The sequence below is a fragment of the Hypanus sabinus genome, chromosome 7, assembly GCF_030144855.1.
Source record: "Hypanus sabinus isolate sHypSab1 chromosome 7, sHypSab1.hap1, whole genome shotgun sequence".
Taxonomy (NCBI): domain Eukaryota; kingdom Metazoa; phylum Chordata; class Chondrichthyes; order Myliobatiformes; family Dasyatidae; genus Hypanus; species Hypanus sabinus.
The window spans coordinates 140,587,064-140,607,724 of record NC_082712.1 but is presented as its reverse complement, the minus strand read 5'-3'; the positions used below and the strand labels follow the sequence as shown (position 1 = coordinate 140,607,724).

Genomic DNA, 20,661 nt, shown 5'->3' with positions numbered 1-20,661 from the left:
TTCTCTTTTTAAACAAAACAAACGAAACCTCACATGGAGTCAACCATTGATGGGACACCATCAGTACAGATGACAACACAGTCCCTCCAAGACAGACCTCTTGTTTCCAGATTTGAAGACTGAACATAAAATATCTTGGCCTTGCTTTTTTTGGGCAGCTGTTTACAACAGAAAAAGTTTTTTTGTATTTCACCATTTTTTACAAATCATACAAATGCTACAACTCGACATTTATTGGTGAAATTTGTTGACTCATCAACCTGGACAAAGAAGCTGTTGTTTTTCAGTTTATCACACAAAACCTCTTCAGCATCATGTGACATGTCATCAATATGTCGCCTTATCGTACTGTTTTAGAGTAGCCGCCTTCTCGCACGAACAAAATCCATGCAAGAGCCCATCCTTGAGCTACTGTATGCGGATGACTGCACTCTTCTCACGTACACAGAGGATGCACTACAGGCTACGGTCACAGTTTGCCAAGGCTACTATGGCTTTTGGGTTAACAGAACGTCTGAAGATAACAATGATGTTCCATCAGAAGCCCCCTCGTGGTGTTTACAATGCACCTCAGATCACCCTCTCACCGCTGTTGAGTAGTTCACCTACTTGGGCAGCATCATCTCCAGTGATGCTTCAGTAGTAAGAATCATTGACAATCAAATTGTCAGAGCCAGCAGTGCCTTTGGGCAGCTCCAGAAACGTGTAGAAGAACCACCAGCTGTGCCTAGCCACAAAAATGCCACAACACTGCTGTACAGCTCTGAAGGCCGAGTTTTGTACCACAAGCAAATCCACTTGAGTGCTTCCATTATCGCTGCCCCCACCCCATCATGGGTATCAGCTGGTGGGACCATGTCTGCAATAACGAGATCCTGGAGAAGGCTCAAATTGCAAGCACTGAAGCCACTTGCTGTCCAGGCTGTTCCTGCTGGCCAGGCCACGTGTCTCACATGGACAACTGCAGGTTACCGAAAGCAGTTCTCTATGGAGAACTCTCTCAGGACAAGGGAGATTGTGGTGCACTGTGCAAAAGGTTCGAACACCAACTTAAGCAGCAGGTCTCAGGCAAATATCAAGGTCAATAAGTGGCAGGATCTGGCTTGTGACAGAGACCGCTGGAGGACACAGGTCCATGGCGCAGCCAAGAATTTTCAGGAATCCAAAAGAGCAACTGGTGACGAGGCAACTGACTGGGAAGAGGAGGCGCAGGAAGGATCCTACTACCCAGATGCCCGCCACTGCGAGTGCCAGTATCAAGCATTGCGTGAAGTTCAAATCACGATCTCTCGCAGAACCCCCAGTGACCTCCAGCAGAACCCTAGGCTTCTAGGATCCCCAGTTGAGAAACCCTTGTCTAGGCCTTTCAACATTTGAAAGGTTTCAATGCGATCTCCCACTTATACTTCGAGCGAGTTCAGGCCCAGAGCCATCAAACATTCCTCATATGATAATCCTTTCATTCCCAGAAATCATCCTTGTGAACATCCTCTGAACCCTCTCCAATGCCAGCTGACCTTTTCTTAGAGAAGGAGTCCAAAACTGTTCACAATACTCAAGGTGAGGCCTCAGCAGTGCCTTATAAAGCCTCAGTAACACATCCCTGCTCTTATATTCTAAACCTCTTGAAATGAATGCTAACATTGCATTTGTCCTTCTCACCACTGACTCAATCTGCAGGTTAACCTTTAGGGTGTTCTGCACAAGATCTCCAAAGTCCTTTTACATGTCAGATTTTTGGATTTTCTTCCCATTTAGAAAATAGTCTGTACATTTATTTCTTTTATCAAAGTACATGATTATGCATTTTCTAACACTGTACTTCATTTGCCACTTTCTTGCTCATTCTCCTAATCTAAGTCCTTCTGCAGCCTACCTGCTTCCTCAACACTACCTGCCCCTCCACCAATCTTCATGTCATCGGCAAACTTGGCAACAAAGCCATCTATTCCATCATATAACCATTGATCTGCTCTTGACCTTCCGATCAGAAAACATTCTACTGATAGTCTTCCCTCTTTCTTCAAGGTGAAAGTACAGCACCAATGGAGGCAACAGGAACTGGTTAGGTGTGTCTAGATGTTTTTTTTCAGTACAGATGATCACAGAAAGTCAAAGCCATTAACCTTGAGGGTATCCAGATTCCCCTATTCTGCTCCTTTAAGCACATAGACTGAAGTTTATATTTCTTACTTTCTTCCTTACAGACGTCATTATCTATTCTTTCCACAATTCCTTTCAGATGCCCAAGATCTGTCACATGCCCAGTCAGCAGAGAATGCGCAAGATGGTAATAGAAGTGACAACACACAACTGAAAGCACAGGTATGACCATCAGCTCAGACACGAGAATACAGAAGAGATCTCATTGTGTTGAGACACCAAAGACAAATGGACTACAGCCAGGATGGAATAGCATCGAATGGAAGGGATAATGGGGATAGGAGGATGTGAGAGGGAGGGCTTGCTGCAGGGAGCAGCAGAGCACTACAGTGATGACTTTAGTGGGTTAAGCTCCAGCACAGTATCCAAATCGCTCAATTGTCAGGAAGATTGTTCAGTGGAGAAGTTGTCACCAACCAGACAGAGGTGGAAGCTCATCCAATCAAATTTGAACTCATCACTTGTGCTGTCTGTCTACGAATCCAGTATTTGCAATGACCACCATAAGTAATTCTGTGACAACCCTGAAAGCAGCTCATGATTTGTGTCGGTTTTGCTGATAGGGTGGTGGGGCGCAGTTCTTGATGCTCAATAATGCGAGAGGGTACATGTGGTGATGGAACTCCTTAATAAAATTTTTAATGTTAAATCAGTACTTGACTGACATATAATCTTCCTGATTTGTACATTTCTGGTGGATGTCAGGTCTGTTGATAATTATTCTTTTAACAATTTGCTCTCTTGTCATTTTGAGTTAGAATTGTAAGCACAGGCATGAGCAGCATCTTAAAGATTAAAGTGGTCTCAGAACAAGCATGGAAACTATTCAGTCCCATTTTACTTAACTTGCCATCTATTCTTTTTTCACTGCTGAGTTCTCATTCACATTCATACCTTTCAAGGGAAGTGCAAAATAAAAAAAAATGGACAAGATTGTTTAAGGTCAAATTTCAGATGCAGAAGCTTTTTAAATTAATTTTTTTTATGAGTTTCTACACAACAGAAAAAAAAGCCCACCAACAAAATGGAGATTTATACAGTGCAAAACAAACGTGTCAAATATACAATTCATAACAATGCAGAAAAAGCACCCAAAATGAAATCATATATAGTATCATCTCCATCCTCCCACTACAAAACTCCAAGCCAAGCATTACAAAGTAAAGAAAAGTTAATCAGAGCTTTTGTCACCACAGAGCTGTAAATATAAAAAGAAGTATAATGCCTACTACCTAAAAGTATAATGTATTTCACACAAAAAAACATAAAACTTAACCAGAAAAAAGCTGAAAGTAAGGGACTGTAAACCTTTAATCTAAAGAGGAATTGTGAAAATATTCCAGAAAAGGTCCCCACACCTTATGAAACTTTATGTCCGAATTAAGAAGTGAATAATGAATCTTTTCAAGGTCTAAGCAGGACATAATGTCTCTATGCCATTGAGCATGAATAGTTGGGCAACATCTCTCTACCTAAGAACTAACCGTCTAGCCAAAAGAAATGCAAAATATAGTGTTTGACGTTTAGTCGGACTCAAATGCATGTCAACTTCACCCAAGGTGCCAAAAAGAGCAATCAAAGGGTTAGGTTCTAAGTTGCAATTAAGAATATGGGATAAAGTTAAATTTCTCCAAACTAGGACAGGCCCAATATTTATGAATACAAGAAGCCTCGCCCCCTTAACATTTATCACAAAAGGGACTAATGTCAGGATAGAACCGCGATAAGTTAGTTTTAGACATACGAGCCCTATGTACAACCTTGAACTGCAAAAGGCAGTGGCGAGCACATAGAGGTTGAGTTAACTGATTTAAGAATTGAATCCCAAACCTCATTGGACAGAGAAATATTTAAATCATACTCCTAGTCAGTTCTGATTTTATCAAAGGGGGCACGCCTCAAGGTTGCTAACTTACCAAGAATAGTAGATATTAGACAAATTTAGTTCCTAAATTTCCTAAATATGTCTGAAAACAAATCTAGTGTCTAAAGTATGCAAACTTTTTTTCTTGTAGTCAGTATACTGGACTTGATTTTAAAGTACTAATTTGCCACCATTGTTCTTATTTTTATCTGCATTTCTAAACTGTTTTTTAAATACATCTCTAATGTTACAAATTTAATACTAGATTTATAAACGATGAGATAAAGATAGACTACAAGTAATTATAAGTTTATGGCAAATGGTATTTGTTACATCTGCTTACCTCCCATGTTTGTCATTTTTTTGAAGAGAGGCAGAGATGGCCTATCTGCAAAATTATCACTCTGGTGAACAAGGCATTCCTTGACTGCATCATACCCATTGACGATAACAGCTGATATACCACCAAGGTCAAGACTGAAAATCTGTTAGACAAAAAAGTAACATTTTAACATTATGGTATCAGTTAAGCATTCAGTCACAAAATAATGCTGAAAAGAACCACTTGCCATTTTAAATATACAGGTCGATTACCTTGGAATTGATATTACCTTTTATTTACATTCAATGCAACTAACTGAAATTAGAATTTCTCCACAAGTTGATCACTTATTTCTTAATTTCACTCAACAATAGAAGGTTTAATATTCTATACTTTAAACCAAAGACAATGTGTTGATCCATTTAGAAATTAAAATGGTGCAACACATACCTTTGTACTTTTTGCTTACTTTTATTGTAATTTGGCACAGGATATAGTTATTCAGGCAAGTGATCTGACAGTTGGGGAATGAATGCTTTGTTCTGAGTACTGTAATCTTCAAGTTATGCTTCAGTTTTTACAGGAAAGGCAAGTATTTGGAGTGGAGGCCCGACCCAGCCCTGTTAGATGCAACTCTGATTCCAATGACAAAGAAATTAAATATGTAAATATGAATCAAAAAAGACTTGACAATTTACATTTGAGATGATGTGTGAATCCAAGCGAAAAGTATCAAGATCTCTGTACATAATTTCATAAAATGCCACGGGGTCCAGAATTATATTAAACATAATCTCCTTCAAAGAAAGGCTAGGAATTTTATCTCTCCTGTTGATAAACTAACAGATTGTGAAACAGGATGGAATAATTAATACAGATTTATGGCATTGTTCTTATCAAACTGGAGAATTGATAAAGCGTAAAAAGTATGATTAATATAAATATTCAGAATTATTTGGCAAGTTGCAACTACTTGGTATTAATTGGACAGTATTAGGAATAAGGTCCTTTATAACCCACTGCCCAACCTGCCATTTATCCAACTCCCCCCATAAAAGTTGGCAATACCACCCTTGAAAATGTAGGCCACTTCTCTACCTTGGCAGTATCCTCTCCTTAAAAGCAGACATCGACTCAGAGATCATCCGCCTCCTGAATAGTACCAGTGGTGCCTATGTAGGATTAGGGAAGAGAGTCTTTGAAGACCATGTCCTACAGATCTAAAACTTTAGGTCTATAGAGCTGTCGCCCTTCCTACATTATAGTACAGAGCTGAATCATGGACCACCTACAGTAAGCACTGAAGTCCCTGGAAAATAACTACCAAAGATCCATACGACTTTGAGGATCAGCTGGAAGGACAGATACACTAGCACCAACATGAACAGCATTTCCACCATGACAAATCAACACCAATTCTAATGGATAGGTCATGTAATCTGGATGACTAAATCGCATCTCTCCAAACAAACTGTTTACTTCAAGTTGAAGGAGGGTCAGCAGGCCCCTGGCAGGCAAAGGAAACTCTTCAAAGATAAAATCAAAATCAGCCTGAAGAAATTCAAGACTACATCGAAAAATTGGGACGACTTTGCACTCAATAGAAGGACCTAGAGGAAATCTGTTCAAGAGGAATCTCCATCACATGGAAACAACCTCTGCTGTGCCGCAGAGAACAAGCGGCAGCTACAAAAGGAAGGACTGAACAACCAAAAGACCCAACCACTGACTACATCCACCGTGTACTCCTGCCCACACTGTACCAGAGTGTGCACAGCTAACTGATAACCCCTTAGAAGCGCATCATACTCAACTTCTATCACTAATTACATGGTTAAATAACTTCTATAACTTCTATAACTACTATCACTAATTACATGGTTAAATAACTGATGGCATTTAGAAAGCAGTATGTTTCTACATCAAGGATAAATATTTGGATTTATCCTTGATGTTTCAAGTCCTCACAAATATATTAAGCTGTACAAATTAATAGTTCATTGTGAATCCCCTGGAAGGTGAACTTGTTTGCACCTAGGATTCACATTCTATTTTTAGCAACCTTTTGGAGAGGACACAACTCACTGGAGATTAATTTAAAAAAAAAATCAGGTAATGTGTTTAATTGGTGACCAAGTTGATGTCACATTTTTTTACATTACCTCCCACTTGCCAGCTGGTGCAAATTCGGAAACCCACTACAAAACCTAGCTTTGTAAAATCATTGGCCAATATAGTCATGATGTAGCACACATTCAGTAAACACAAATCTTGTTTGATGGTCTTGATTGTGAGATTTGATGCAGACTGATGGGGTTCTGAGGTAGTTATGCAAAGCACTGTAATGATTGATATGGTAATCAAGTTTAAAGGGCCTTTGACAATACTCCACATAATAAACTTACTAGCAAAATGAAATCTCATAGAATTAAACAGTGATATTGTGGATAGAAAATTGACTAAACAACGGAAGGAGTAGTAATGAATGATTACTTTTCAGACTGGAAGTTCAATGCACAGTGCATCGTAGTATTCACCAAAGTCTTATTAAGACCTTTTTTTGATATTTATTAAATATATGGTGGGGACATGTACAAGTTTAGTTCAGAAAGAGTTTTGGCATCTATGACCCTTCTCACCCTCATCCAGTAAAGTCATCATCTGAACATAAAATGGATGGACACACCTACATGCATTGGACTCATAATGTAAAGGATGAAGGCAACTTTAAATTTCTACACACAATCCTTCTTTAAAATTTCTAAACTTATAAGTTCATCAAAATGACAGAATAGACAAGGTAGTTTGTTTGCCAATCAGCAAAGTAATTTATAGCTGACTGCAAGTTCTGGGTCACTGTATATATTCTGTGCTCTGCTGGAAGACCTAAGGAGATGCAGAAAGGATCTACTCAAATGTTACCATTGCTGTTAACTGGAAATATATGGTGAGACTGAAATACTGGTGTCAGTGTACTTGAGCAAAAACAGATTAAAAAGAGCAAGAAGTTCAAAACAAAACCCGAATATGCTGTAAAAAGTCAACAGGTCAAGCATCATCTAATGAAATGGAAACATACTTAACATTTCATTTTGAAGACTGGTCATCAGAACTAAGAAAGAGTGAACACCTTAGTTTTAAGTTTTGAGATGGCAGAGTGAGTTTGGATGAAATAAGGACTATCTCTGCACAAATCAGTAAAAGGCACATAAGCTTGGGGAACAGCATCTCATCTTCACTGTGGGGATACCAAAGAAGCTAGGACCAAATATTGAAATCAAAATCTTCAGGGAACTCAATTTTACTGTTTAAATCATAACTGGCCATTCTGTATCAGTTTTTCCTTTCTTCATTAACCTGGACTGTCTTGTTGAGTAATTCCAAAGTCTCTGCAATTCACAGCTCTCATCTTGGTTTTCATTCTCACTCTCACCTCATTGATCTAGCAACCAGATTGCTGTAACAGCAGTTTTGTATAATGACAACTCTGGTATCATCCTATCAGATATTTCCGATCCATGTATCTATAAGACCACAAGACATGGGAGCAGAATTAGGCCACTCGGCCCATCAAATCAGCTCCACCCTTTCACTCATGCCTGATTTATTATCCCTGTCAATCCCATTCTCCTGCCCTCTCTCTGTAACCTTTGATGCCCTTGCTAATCAATAACTTCATCAACCTCAAATTTCAATATACCCAATGACTTGACCTCCATAGTCAGCTGTGGCAAGGAATTCCACAGATTTATCACACTTACCACACTCTGGCTAAAGAAATTCCTCATCTCTGTTCAAATGGGACATCCTCGAATTCTGAGGCGGTATCCCTGGTCCTAGACTCCCCCACTTAGGAAACATTCTCTCCACATCCACTATATCCAGCCCTTTCAAAAGTCAAAAGGTTTCACATCAAGTCAAGTCACATTTTACTATCATTTCAACCATAACTGCTGGTACAGTATACAGTAAAAATGAGAATGTTTTTCAGGACCATGGTGCTACATGAAACTGGACAAAAACTACACTGAACTACGTAAAAATACAGAAAAAAAAACTACACTAGACTACAGACCTACTCAGGACTGCATAAAATGCACAAAACAGTGCAGGCATTACAATTAATAATAAGCAAGACAATAGGCACAGTAGTTGGCAGTAAGTTGGTGTCAGTCCAGGCTCTGGGTATTGAGGAGTCTGATGGCTTGTGGGGAAGAAATTGTTACATAGTCTGGTCATAAGAGCCCGAATGGCAGGAGGGAGAAGAGTTTGTATGAAGAGTGCGTGGGGTCCTTCATAATGCTGTTTGCTTTGTGAATGCAGCATGTAGTGACGTGTAGCGGCATGTAGTGTCTGTAATAGCGGGAAGAGAGACCCCAATGATCTTCTCAGCTGACCTCACTATCTGCTGCAGGGTCTTGCAATCCGAGATGGTGCAATTTCCGAACCAGGCAGTGATGCAGCTGCTCAGGATGCTCTTAATACAACCTCTGTAGAATGTGGTGAGGATGGGGGGTGTGAGACGGACTTTCCTCAGCCTTCGCAGAAAGTAGAGATGCTGCTGGGCTTTCTTTGCTATGGAGCTGATGTTGAGGGACCAGGTGAGATTCTCCGCCAGTTGAACACCAAGAAATTTGGTGCTCTTAACGATCTCTACTGAGGAGCCATCGATGTTCAGTGGAGAGTGGTCGCTCCGTGCCCTCCTGAAGTCAACAGCCATCTCTTTTGTTTTGTTCACATTAAGAGACAGGTTGTTGGCTCTACACCAGTCCGTTAGCCTCTGCACCTCCTCTCTGTATACTAACTCGTTATTCTTGCTGATGAGACCCACCACGGTTGTTTCATCAGCAAACTTGATGATGTGGTTCGAGCTGTGTGTTGCAGCACAGTCATGGGTCAGCGGAGTGAACAGCAGTGGACTGAGCACACAGCCTTGGGGGGGGGGGGGGCCCATGCACAGTGTGATGGTGTTGGAGATGCTGCTTCTGATCCGGACTGACTGAGGTCTCCCAGTCAGGAATTCTAGTATCCAGTTACAGAGGGAGGTGTTCAGGCCCAGTAGGCTCAGCTTTCCAATCAGTTTCTGAGGATTGATTGCATTAAATGCTGAAGTCTATGAACAGCATTCAAACGTACATGTCTTTTTTGTCCCGATGGGTTAGGGCCAGGTGGAGGGTGATGGCAATGGCGTTGTCTGTTGAACGGTTGGGACGGTACGCGAACTGCAGGGTGTCCAGTGAGGGGGGCAGCAGGGTCTTGATGTGCCTCATGATGAGCCTCACGATGATGGATGTGAGTGCAATGGGACAGCAGTCATTTAGGCAGGACACTGAAGACTTCTTCGGCACAGGGACAATGGTGGCTGTCTTGAAGCACGTTGGAATGATGGCATTGCTCAGGGAGATGTTGAAGATGTCAGTGAGAACATCTGCCAGTTAGTCTGCACATCCTCTGAGCACTCTGCCAGGAATATTGTCTGGTCCAGCAGTCTTCTGTGGGTTGACCCTGCCCAGGGTTCTTCTCACATCGGCCACGGTGAGACACAGCACCTGGTCATTTGGAGGAGGGGTGGACTTCCTTGCCACATCATTTTCTGCCTCAAAACAAGCGTAGAAGTTGCTCAGCGCATCTGAGAGGGAGGCATCACCTACACAGTCAGGTGATGCTGTCCTGAATGCTCTTCCATATGTGCAGCGTGTCACCGCTGTCCTGGAAGTGGCTGTGGATTCACTGGACGTGTGCACACTTTGCCTCTCTGATGGCCCGGGACAGTTTGGCCCTCGCTGTTGTTAGAGCTGCCTTGTCGCCTGATTTGAAGGCAGAGTCACAGGTCCTCAGCGGCGCACACCCCTAATTTTTCTGAAGTCCAGTGAGTACAAGCCCAGAGCCACCAGGCAGTCCTCATACATTAAACCTTTTCATTCCCAGGATCAATCTCATGAAACTCCTCTGGAGCCTCTCCATTGCCAACACAACCTTTCAAAGATAAGGAGCCTGAAACTGCTCAAAATACTCCAACTGTGGTATGGCCAATGACTAATGAAGCCTCATCATTACATCCTTGCTTTTATATTCTAATACTCTCAAAATGAATGCTAACATTGCACTTGTCTTACTTACTACCAACTTAACCTGCAAATTAACCATTACAGCATCCTGCACTAGGTCTTATAAGTCCCTTTGCATCCCTGATTTCTGAATTCAATCCTTCTTAGAAAATAGTCTCTGCCTCAATTCCTTCTGTCAGACTGAGTGACCATACACTTTCCTGCAATGTATTCCATCTGCCACTTCTTTGCACATTCTTCTAATCTTTCCTTCCGCTGCCTCCGCTTCCTCACCTACCTTTGTAATATCTGCACACTTCACCTCAAATCTATCAATTCCATCCAAATCATTTACATATAGTAGAAGTTTAATTGTCATTCAACCATACACATGAACACGGTAAAAAAAAGCATTCCTCTAGAGCCAAGATGCAAAACAGTACCAACAGTCACACACCGTGCATATAATTAAGATAATGGAAAAACATACAGTCCCAAAAAAATATAGCCCATGTCCCCAGGTGTCATGACCTGTAGATTGAAGATGCATTGGATGTTGTCCTGGATCCACGTTTCTCAATGGCCAAGCTCACAGTAGTACTGATCACATGCTAGGGCAACTGTAGATGAATGTACTCCAGCTTGTCTTCCATTAAGCGACCACAGGAGGGCAGCACGGACAGGAGACCCTCTCACAGAATCCAGCTCTCTCCCACACTGCCTCTGGCATGACCCTTCTTGAGCAGCTGCAACAGGCAACGCCGTGGGATGACAGCATGGTCTGTGCAACAACTGAAGACATGCAGCTCCCCTGCTGTTGGTCTTACCAATGAACCAGTGAATTGCACTTGAGTATTCTACCTTACCGATGTCCAATAAGGTCTTGCAATCTTAAGAGAAACATCCTAGACAATCATTTACACTATATGTTGGACTGCGCATCAGCACTGACACCTTCTTCCTCGGCTGGCTGTAGTAGGCAGCAACATGGTGCGTCACAAATCTAGCTCCACCATTATCAAGCAACTCGCTAATGGGGTAGACCTGTAGAACTTGATGTTATAAATATCCAGCAATGCCTTGTGATCATAAAAAAAAACTTAAAGGATGAACAAAGTAAAATGAAAAGAAGTAGTCCCGACACAGACCCCTGCAGAGCACCAGTATTCACTGGCAGACAGCCAGAAAAGACTCCCTTTAGTCTCACACTTTGCCTCCATCCAGTCAGTCAATCTTATGTCCATGCTAGTACTGTTCATGTAATACTATAGGCTCTTATTTTATTTAGCAGCTTAATGTGCAGCATCTTGTCTAAGGCCTTCTGAATATCCAAGTAAACAACATCCACTGACTCCCTTGTCTATTTCCTCAGAAAATTACAACAGTATTTGTAAATACTCAAAATCTCATCCTTAATAATGAACTAACTTCTTGCCAACCACTGAAGTCACACTAACTGGCCTATTTTTCCCTATCTTTTGCTTCCCTCCCTTCTTGAAAGAATGCAGGAACATCTGCAATTTTCTATTCATCTGGAATCATACCAGAATCTAATGATTCTTGAAAGATAACCACCAATGCTCCACAATTTCTTCAGCTCCCTCTTTCAGAACCCTGGGGTGTAGTCCATCTGGTCCAGGTGACTTATCTACCACCAGACCTTTCAGCTTCTGAAGCACCTTCTCCATAATAATTGCAACTACACTGACTTCTGCCCCTTGGCACTCTCAGATTTCTGGCATATAGCTAGTGTCTTCCATAGTGAAAACTGATGCAAAATACTCATTGAATGTCTGCCATTTGTTTGTCCCCCATTACTACCTCTCCAGCATCATTTTCCAATGGTCCAATGTCCATTCTTGCCCTTCCTTTACTCATAATATCTGAAAAAATTGTGGTATCCTCTGATATTATTGGTTTGCTTACCTTCATACCTTTTCTCTTCTTATTGTTTTTAGTTGCCTTCTGTTGGTTTTTAAAAAGCACCCCAATTCTCTAGCTTCCCACTAAATTCTGCTATATTATATGGCCATTCATACTGTATGACCCTTTCCTCTCCAAAATCCTCTGCAATTTAGAACTAACTTGTTTACTAATAGTGTCTTCATCTAGAAATGCTAATATAGCTTCCCAGAGATGCTGCCAGATGTGCTGAGAATTTCCAGGATTTTCCTTAAGAAACAATTTGATTCAGTTTTTTTCATATGTAGTACATAAAAAAAGCTCTTTCCCAAGGCAGTAATGCCAGCAAACAAATGTATACATGGACTCTAGTTAAACATCTGACAAGATCACTTATAGTGGGCTGATACAGAATTTTAAAGCATGTGGCATCCATGGAGAATGGCAGATTGGTTTCAAAACTGCTTTGGGCCTTAGAAAAAAGGGGGAAATGGAGGATTGTTATTCTGACAGGAGGTCTGTAACCAGTGTTGTTTCAAAATGACCTAAGCTGGGACGTCTGTTGTTTGATATGCAAGTAATTTGGAAGAAACTGTAGATATGGATAGTGTGGAAGTATATCAAAGGAAAGGATGTAGATCAGTTGGGAGTATGAGCAGAGAATGGTAGATGGAGTTTAATCTGGACCTGTATGTGGTGTTGCACTTTAGGAGATCAAATGCAAAAAGAAATTGTAGAGTAAATGAAATTATCCTTTGGGTACTGAAATGCAGAAGGATCTTAGGTGTAGTTCTATAGCTCTCTGAAAGTGGCAACACAAACAGCTAGGGTGATAAAGGTGACATACAGCATACTTACCTTCATTGCTGAAGGTGCTGAGTATAAATCATGAAGTCATGTTGCAGCTGTAGGAAACTCTGGTCGGGACACGTTTGGATATTGTTTGCAGTTCTGGTGGATGTGGAAGCTTTGGAAAGGATGCCCAAAAACTTGCATTAGATGTAGCTTAGATTAGAGAGCATTAGTTAAAAGGACAATTTGAATTGTTTTCTCTGTGGTATCGGGGACTAAGGAGTGATATGACAGAAATTTGTAAGATTGTGAGAGGTACAGACAGGATAAATTTTCAGAGTATTTTTTCCAGTAGGAGGGAATTATCAAATAAGAGGAATAACTTTGAGTTAAGAGGGGTAAAAGGCATGTTCTTTTTACATATAGGGAGTGGTAGTGCCTGGAGCATGCTGCCGGGGAGATAGTGAACGCAGTCAGGACAGTAACATTTAAGAGATATTTAAACAGGCAGGTAATGGAGGGATATATAACAGATCATATGCAGGTACTGTAGATGGGATTAGTTAAAATTAGCATGGTCTGTACAGGTTGCTGGGCTATGCTGTCCTATATTCTACGTTAATCAAAGGATACAGCTGTAATATAATTAGAAAATGAGTAAGAGGGAAGATAAAAGATATAAATGGTTGTGAACTGGAATACACTACTTGGAAGGCAGGCTGAAGCAGATTCAACAGTAATAATCTCAAGAATATGATACAAATTCTCCAGAGAAAAGCAATTAGTTGGGTATCAGAGAAGTGAAATTAATTGAACAGCTCTACAAAAGCAGCAGTATGTACTCGATTATATTCTTCAGTACTCTAATACTCTACGGGTGGTGTTCTAATGTATTAATTGATAAATCGATCTAGCATAATTACATTGCATTAAAACATTATTTTCCTTGACATCATTGCTTATGTCTTCCATTTATGAACTATTGTATCATCTAATTATGAGAGAAGCAGTATCTTTTTTTAAATTCAAGATAGCTTGAGTGTTTCCTTCTGAGCCACCAGATCAAAGAATATGTTTAAGCCTAGATTGACGGTTTTGAATAATGCAGTACATCTTTTGTGTAACAATAGCCGTGGTGGTGTAGCAGTGAGTTAGATGTTATTACAGCTTGGAGCGTCAGAGTTCAGAGTTCAGTCCCAGTGTCATCTGCAACGATCTGTTAAATTTATACATTCTTTCCGTGGAATGCGCGCGTTTTCTTCGAGTACTCTGGCTTTCTCCCACAGTTCAAGGACATACTGGTTAGTAGGTTAATCGGTCATTGTAACTTGTCCCATGATTAGGTTAGGATTAAATAGGGGGCTGCTGAGCGGCTCAGATCTCTAAATGAATAGCAGGCATGCTAATTGATTGCCTCTTACACTATATGAGGGAGCTATTTATGATCAAAGACTTGATATAACAGAATAATTTTCAAATATGAGAGGTGCCTCATCTTCAATATTTGCGGCTAACTAATGTTGCTACATAAATGTATAATCCAGAGAGAGTGGAATAATAAAGCAGCAAGCATATTTCAAGAGTGCAAAGACTGGGAGGGGGTTGAGGGTTTGTGAGTCGTGTTTGCGGTGGAGTCAAGGACACAAAAGCTCAGAATTTCCTCTCCTTGCCTGGCAGAGGTCTCACGCTCTCTCTAGGCCCCTGAAGAATGTTTTTGGATGGTCCTTTTCTGGGGTTACGAATGGGTATGCTATGAAAATCTGATCTGTCTTTTCAAACAGTAAACCTACCAGAAATCTTAATACAAAACTTTTCCCTCAATAAAATCAAGAATTAGCAGAAAACTGGGCCATTTCAGCTTAACTGCTTCTCAGTTCTTATCACAATAACCATATAACCATATAACAATTACAGCGCAGAAACAGGCCATCTCAGCCCTTCTAGTCTGTGCTGAATGCTTACTCTCACGTAGTCCCACTGACCTGCACTCAGCCCATAACCCTCCATTCCTTTCCTGTCCATGTACCTATCCAATTTTACTTTAGATGACAATATCAAACCTGCTTCTGCCACTTCTACTGGAAGCTCATTCCACACAACTACCGCTCTCTGAGTAAAGGAATTCCCACTCGTGTTACCCCTAAACTTTTGCCCCCTAACTCTTAACTCATGTTCTCTTGTTTGAATCTCCCCTACTCTCAATGGAAAAAGACCATCAACGTCAACTCTATCTATCCCCCCTCATAATTTTAAATACCTCTATCAAGTCCCCCCTCAACCTTCTACGCTCCAAAGAATAAAGACCTAACTTGTTCAACCTTTCTCTGTAACTTAGGTGCTGAAACCCAGGTAACATTCTAGTAAACCTTCTCTGTACTCTCTCTATTTTGTTGACATCTTTCCTATAACTCAGTGACCAGAACTGTACACATTCTCCAAATTTGCCCTTACCAATGCCAATCAAGGAGAGTTAAAATCTTCATTTACATCAGAAAGTGTGTAATATCTTTATCTCATGTATAAAATAGAATAAATAAATTTATTAGTATGTTATACTGTTGTTTGTTCATTCACTTATACAAGTAGTTGTACCTAATTGATTTATAGTACACTATAACAGTTCAGAAAATTCTGCCCATAGACTTTTGAAGAAAGTAGTATCATATAGCACCACAAAATACATCTTATGTTTGGAGTAAAGGCTGATAGGGTGCATTACCCTGTATAGTGAATATGCTTGTGGAGAGTCAAAAGGCTTTACTGTGTCAAGGAATACCCATTCTTTCATAACAATAGGGTTTATACATCTGATCCAGTTACAACAGATTAATGATGGTCCACACAGGATATGATATAGGATTTCGCAAATCAAATGACATGAGGCATTTTATGTTTAAGAAAAATGGTAATAACTCATTTATTGTACTCCAAACACGGAACACCAACAGAACTTCGCAGAATACGTCATCACATCAGACCAGTCTCTTAAAGTGAACTCCACCTCAATGTTGGCGGTTCAGAATTACGTACGATTCCTCTAATTACATTACCCTACAAAGATACCAGAGAACTGTTCTGGTAATGGAATTTAAATGTCATGAGAAAATGGTTGGAATCTTCCTCTTCGGTGAAGCCACTGCTTTGCTGTTAAGTTGCACACATTCATCCACACACCAGTTCAGACTGATTGATTTCTTGCTGCATTAAGTCTTGAGCAACTGCCTTTTATGAACAGATGCAAATGTAATTAAACATGAGCTACCAAAGGAAATGGCAGATATACAATAGGTGCAGTTACAATGTTTAAAAGATAGTTGGACAGAAGCATGGACAGGGAATGTTCAGAGCAAAACCAAGGCCAGCATGGACGAGTTAGGTCATTGGGCCTGTTTCCATGTGGTACAATGCTGCGAATCAGAATCTAAGCACATTTACTGAAACTCTGATGGACCAAAAGTCATTAAGGAAACAGCTAAAGACAGTTGGACTACACTGGGGTACTTTGGGTAGGCTAAGAGGTTTGACCTTCAACAACCACAACCTCTCCTTTGTAAATGGCTTGACTGCCATCAGGACTAGACTCCACTGGCTCTGAATCTGCAGGCAGCAATGAAAGAATAAAAGAAAAGATTCAAGATTGTTCAATGTCATTTCCAGTACGCAAGTGTAAAGGAGAATGAAATAATTATTATTCTTGATTCGATGCAGCACAGAAAACTCAATATAGAACACTATAATAAAAACTCAATAAATACAAATACACCAGATAGCTTATATACATAGATTGATTATATGTCCATAAAGTGACACTAGGCACAGGAGTGTCTGTACATAAGGTGACTCGGACAGGAAATAATAAAGTACAGGCACCCCCCGCTTTACGAATGTTCGCTTTACGCCACTTCGCTTTTACGAAAGACCTACATTAGTACCTGTTTTCACTAACAGAAAGAAATCCAAAGGGAATTTTCGCTTTTATGAATAAAGGTGAAAAGCGAAAATAGTGTTCAGCGTTTGTTTTGCAGTGAGGTGTTATAGAGGCAGCGCGCACCCCGAGCAACGAGAGTGGCGTCACCAAGCTCCTTCCCCGGAACTACACTCAGAATCAAGCCGCCACAGCTTAGAAACGTCCCTGTGAGCATCTGTGCTTTATCTCGATTTATTTTGTGCATCCGTTAGCAAGTTGTGTGCTAAGGTATCAGAAAAGCCTAACAGAGCTCGTAAGGGTGTTACGCTTAGCGTAAGACTGGACATAATTAAGCGTTTCGATTGTGGTGAAAGAAATAAAGACATTGTGCGTGCATTGTACTTGCCTGCATCCATCATTGGTACTACTTACATGCAGAGAGAAAGAATCTTGAAAGCTGCCAATGTTCCTATTGGTTCTGCACGTAGCAAAGTGGTCTCTTTTAGTCGGCATCCACCACCCCAACCTCTGACGACTCAGCCTAACACACCATCATCAGTGTGCTCGCTGTCTTCCCGATTCCGGTAAGTGAAACTACACTGTACATACATTACTACTTTATATAGGCTGTGTATTTATTATTATCATTCTTGCTTTTACTATATGTTAGTGTTATTTGGTATGATTTGGTAGGTTGTTTTTTGGGTCTGGGAACGCTCAAAAATTTTTCCCATATAGATTAATGGTAATTGCTTCTTCGCTTTACGCCATTTTGGTTTACGAAAGTTTTCATAGGAACGCTCTACTTTCGGATAGCGGGGGAAACCTGTAGTGGTGGTGGGGAGAGTTAGTGGGTGGAAGTGTTGGTCAGCTTTACCGCTTGGTGAAGGTAACTGTTTTTGAGGCTGGTGGTCTTAGCGTGGATGCAATGTAGCCTCCTCCCTGACAGGAGTGGGACAAAGAGTTCATGAGCAGGCTGGGTGGGATCATTTAGGATGTAGCTGGCCTTTTTTCTGGCACCTTTCAGCATACATGTTCTTGATGGTGGGTATGCTGGTACTGCTGATGCATTGGGCAGTTTTGACTACCCACTGTACAGCCCATCAGATCCCCCCCTTCTCCAGCCCCTTATGTCTTTCACCAATCAACTTCACAGCTCTTTACTCTACCTCTTTCCCTCTCCTGGTTTCACCCATCACCTTGCACTTCTTCCTCCCTTCCCCCCACGTCCCTGCTCTAACTTCTCATCTTTTTTTCCAGTCCTGATGAAAAGTCTCGATCCAAAACGTCAACTGTTTACTCTTTTCCATAGATGCTACTGTCGTGGTTTTCGTGCCTCACAAATGACCAGGAGACGCAGAAGATTCTTCAAGAAGGGTTAAACTTTAATTTGCAAATCTGAGACAGTCATTGAGCTAGTCGCTGATTGCCCACCGATCTATGGACATAGCATTTTTATAGCAATCTCCTGGTCCAGTTTCACACATACATCCCATTGACTTAATCATGTTCTAATCTGCATCTCTTAGCTACCTCTCATTAACACACCATTGTCTTTTACATTCCTAAGATTTCATTCTCTAGCAAGTAGCAAGTTTACATTCTTAATACTTCGTGACTTAATCATGTTCTAATCTACATCTCTTAGCTACCTTTCATTAACATTCTTAATATTTCATTCTCCTGCTAAATTGGGTACATGCATAGCAAATAGCAAGTTTCAAAGCTAACTACATCTCTTTAGCTACCTTTAACACACCATTGTCTTCTACATTCCTAGGATTTCACTTTGGATACATGCATAGCAAGCTGACTACATAGTTTTGGTTACACAGCAAATAATACAACTTTTATACTCCATAATATTTTTATACTCCAATACTACCTGGCCAGCTGAATTCCTCCAACATTTTGTGTGTGTTGCTTGAAAAATACTTGATGGTTCCTTGAAAACTTGTGACTTGTGAACAAGTCAGGAAATTTGGGACTTCCATGTTCAGGTGCAAGTCCTGAACTTGCTGGCCCAGCTTTTGCTAATGATTTCCTGGCTATGCTCCAATGTTGAGCAGTAGGGCATGAACTTGCTGCAATTCCTCAGCAGACATTTATGGCGAATAGCTCGTTCAAAGAACCTATATACCAGGTATAAACAAGCCCATTCATTTGAATGAAGTGGAACAACTGCAGGCAAGAAGTGCAAAGTTTTTCACATTGCTGAAAAGTTTTTAAATGCTTTGAGGTGTTACTTAGTCTTTTAATTTTTATATATATTCAATAATTTTGAAGATATTTTTTGTTTTGATTCTATTTAAAAGGTTTCTCAATGTCAGAACATTCTGAAACATTCGGTTTATCTAGGCATGACAAAGCCAGCTGTTAAGCAAACTGATGTGCAAGGTTTGATCTGGCCGTCACTTGATGTTTATACAGGTTTGCTTCTGCAAGTTAACAGTTGCAGATTTGCAAAGAGTAATTTGTGCTATGTGCAGCAAGTTCTACCCAAAGTGTGGTTCTTTTTACATAGAATCCTTCATTTTCTGAAGCAATCATGTTAAGAAATTACAATACACTGATTTTTTTCAGGACCACATATTTTGCTAAGCATGAATTATAGCTTTGTGCAACTTTGGAAACTCATTTAAACCTAATGGTTGGATAGATTTTTGCAGAGTAGGGAATTAAGGGTTTTGGGGAAAAGGCAGGTAGGTGCAGATGAATCCATGGCCAGATCAGCCATGATTTTATTGAATAGCAGAGGAGGCTCAATGGACTGGAAGGCCAACTCCTGCTCCTATTTCTATTATTCTTATGTTAGAAAGCACAAGGTTTCAATAGTATTTTAAAGCAAGTCTAGATGGCAAATAGAGTAGCTTGAGTTCAAGTCAATTCATGTAATTTCCTTTAATTGTGCTGCAGGAGGCTACAAAATGTGTAGTATGTGGAGAAGAACAGAATTCAAATGAAAGCAACTTTGAAATTTTTTGCAGCAAATTACATACATGCAGAAATGTCACAGTTTCATGGAAAGAGTGCCCCATGTATATGTGTAACTGAATCGCTTTGTGAGGAAAATAACTAGTTTTGAACACAAATCTTCAAGACTATGGATAAGAGGTTGTCAAAGGCAGCAACACTTGTACTGTCATTTGCTTTCTTCATTTCAATGTCATAATGTGAACTGAACTGGCTGGATAGGCTTCTCTGAGTTTGGAAAAAATCCTGAGGCCAAACTGATTAAGGACGTCAGATATTCAAACTTGCATTCTGCACACACATGCTAGGCTCCAGCCTTATGGTGGAAGGTGATGTTCACAGCAACTTTTTCAGTCTGCTACCCATTTAATTATCCATCTCGATTTAGGTCAACAAAGCTTGATTTCATCCATTAATTGTGATTATTACTCTATCCATAGCATACTGCTTTGAACTTTTATATGGTTATATATTGGAGATCCTAGAGAATAACACATAGCTTTCAGGTACAATATTATTATTCTTGCTGAGCCCTTTTACACTGAACCAGATTTGATCCTGTTACATGACAATAACAACCTTTAGGGATTGGACAACTCTGTCAAAGGTTGTGTTACAAACCATTCTTAGTGTCAGACATTTAATTCCATTGTTACTGTTAAAGTTTCTTTAAGGTGTTGTTCAGCAGGGT

General features: G+C 40.4%; 1 protein-coding gene across 2 annotated transcripts in view; it reads right to left on the bottom strand.

Annotated features, from left to right (window-relative positions):
- Window positions 1–20,661, bottom strand: part of LOC132396415 (vitamin D 25-hydroxylase) — a 56,819-nt gene that overhangs the window by 34,138 nt on the left and 2,020 nt on the right. Inside the window, exon 2 of one of the 2 annotated variants that reach the window (XM_059973953.1) lies at window positions 4,371–4,512. In XM_059973953.1, coding sequence (XP_059829936.1) covers window positions 4,371–4,512 — 142 coding nt within the window. Of the gene's footprint in view, window positions 1–4,370; window positions 4,513–20,661 lie in introns of those variants that run through there. The other variant, XM_059973954.1, reaches the window with a different exon arrangement.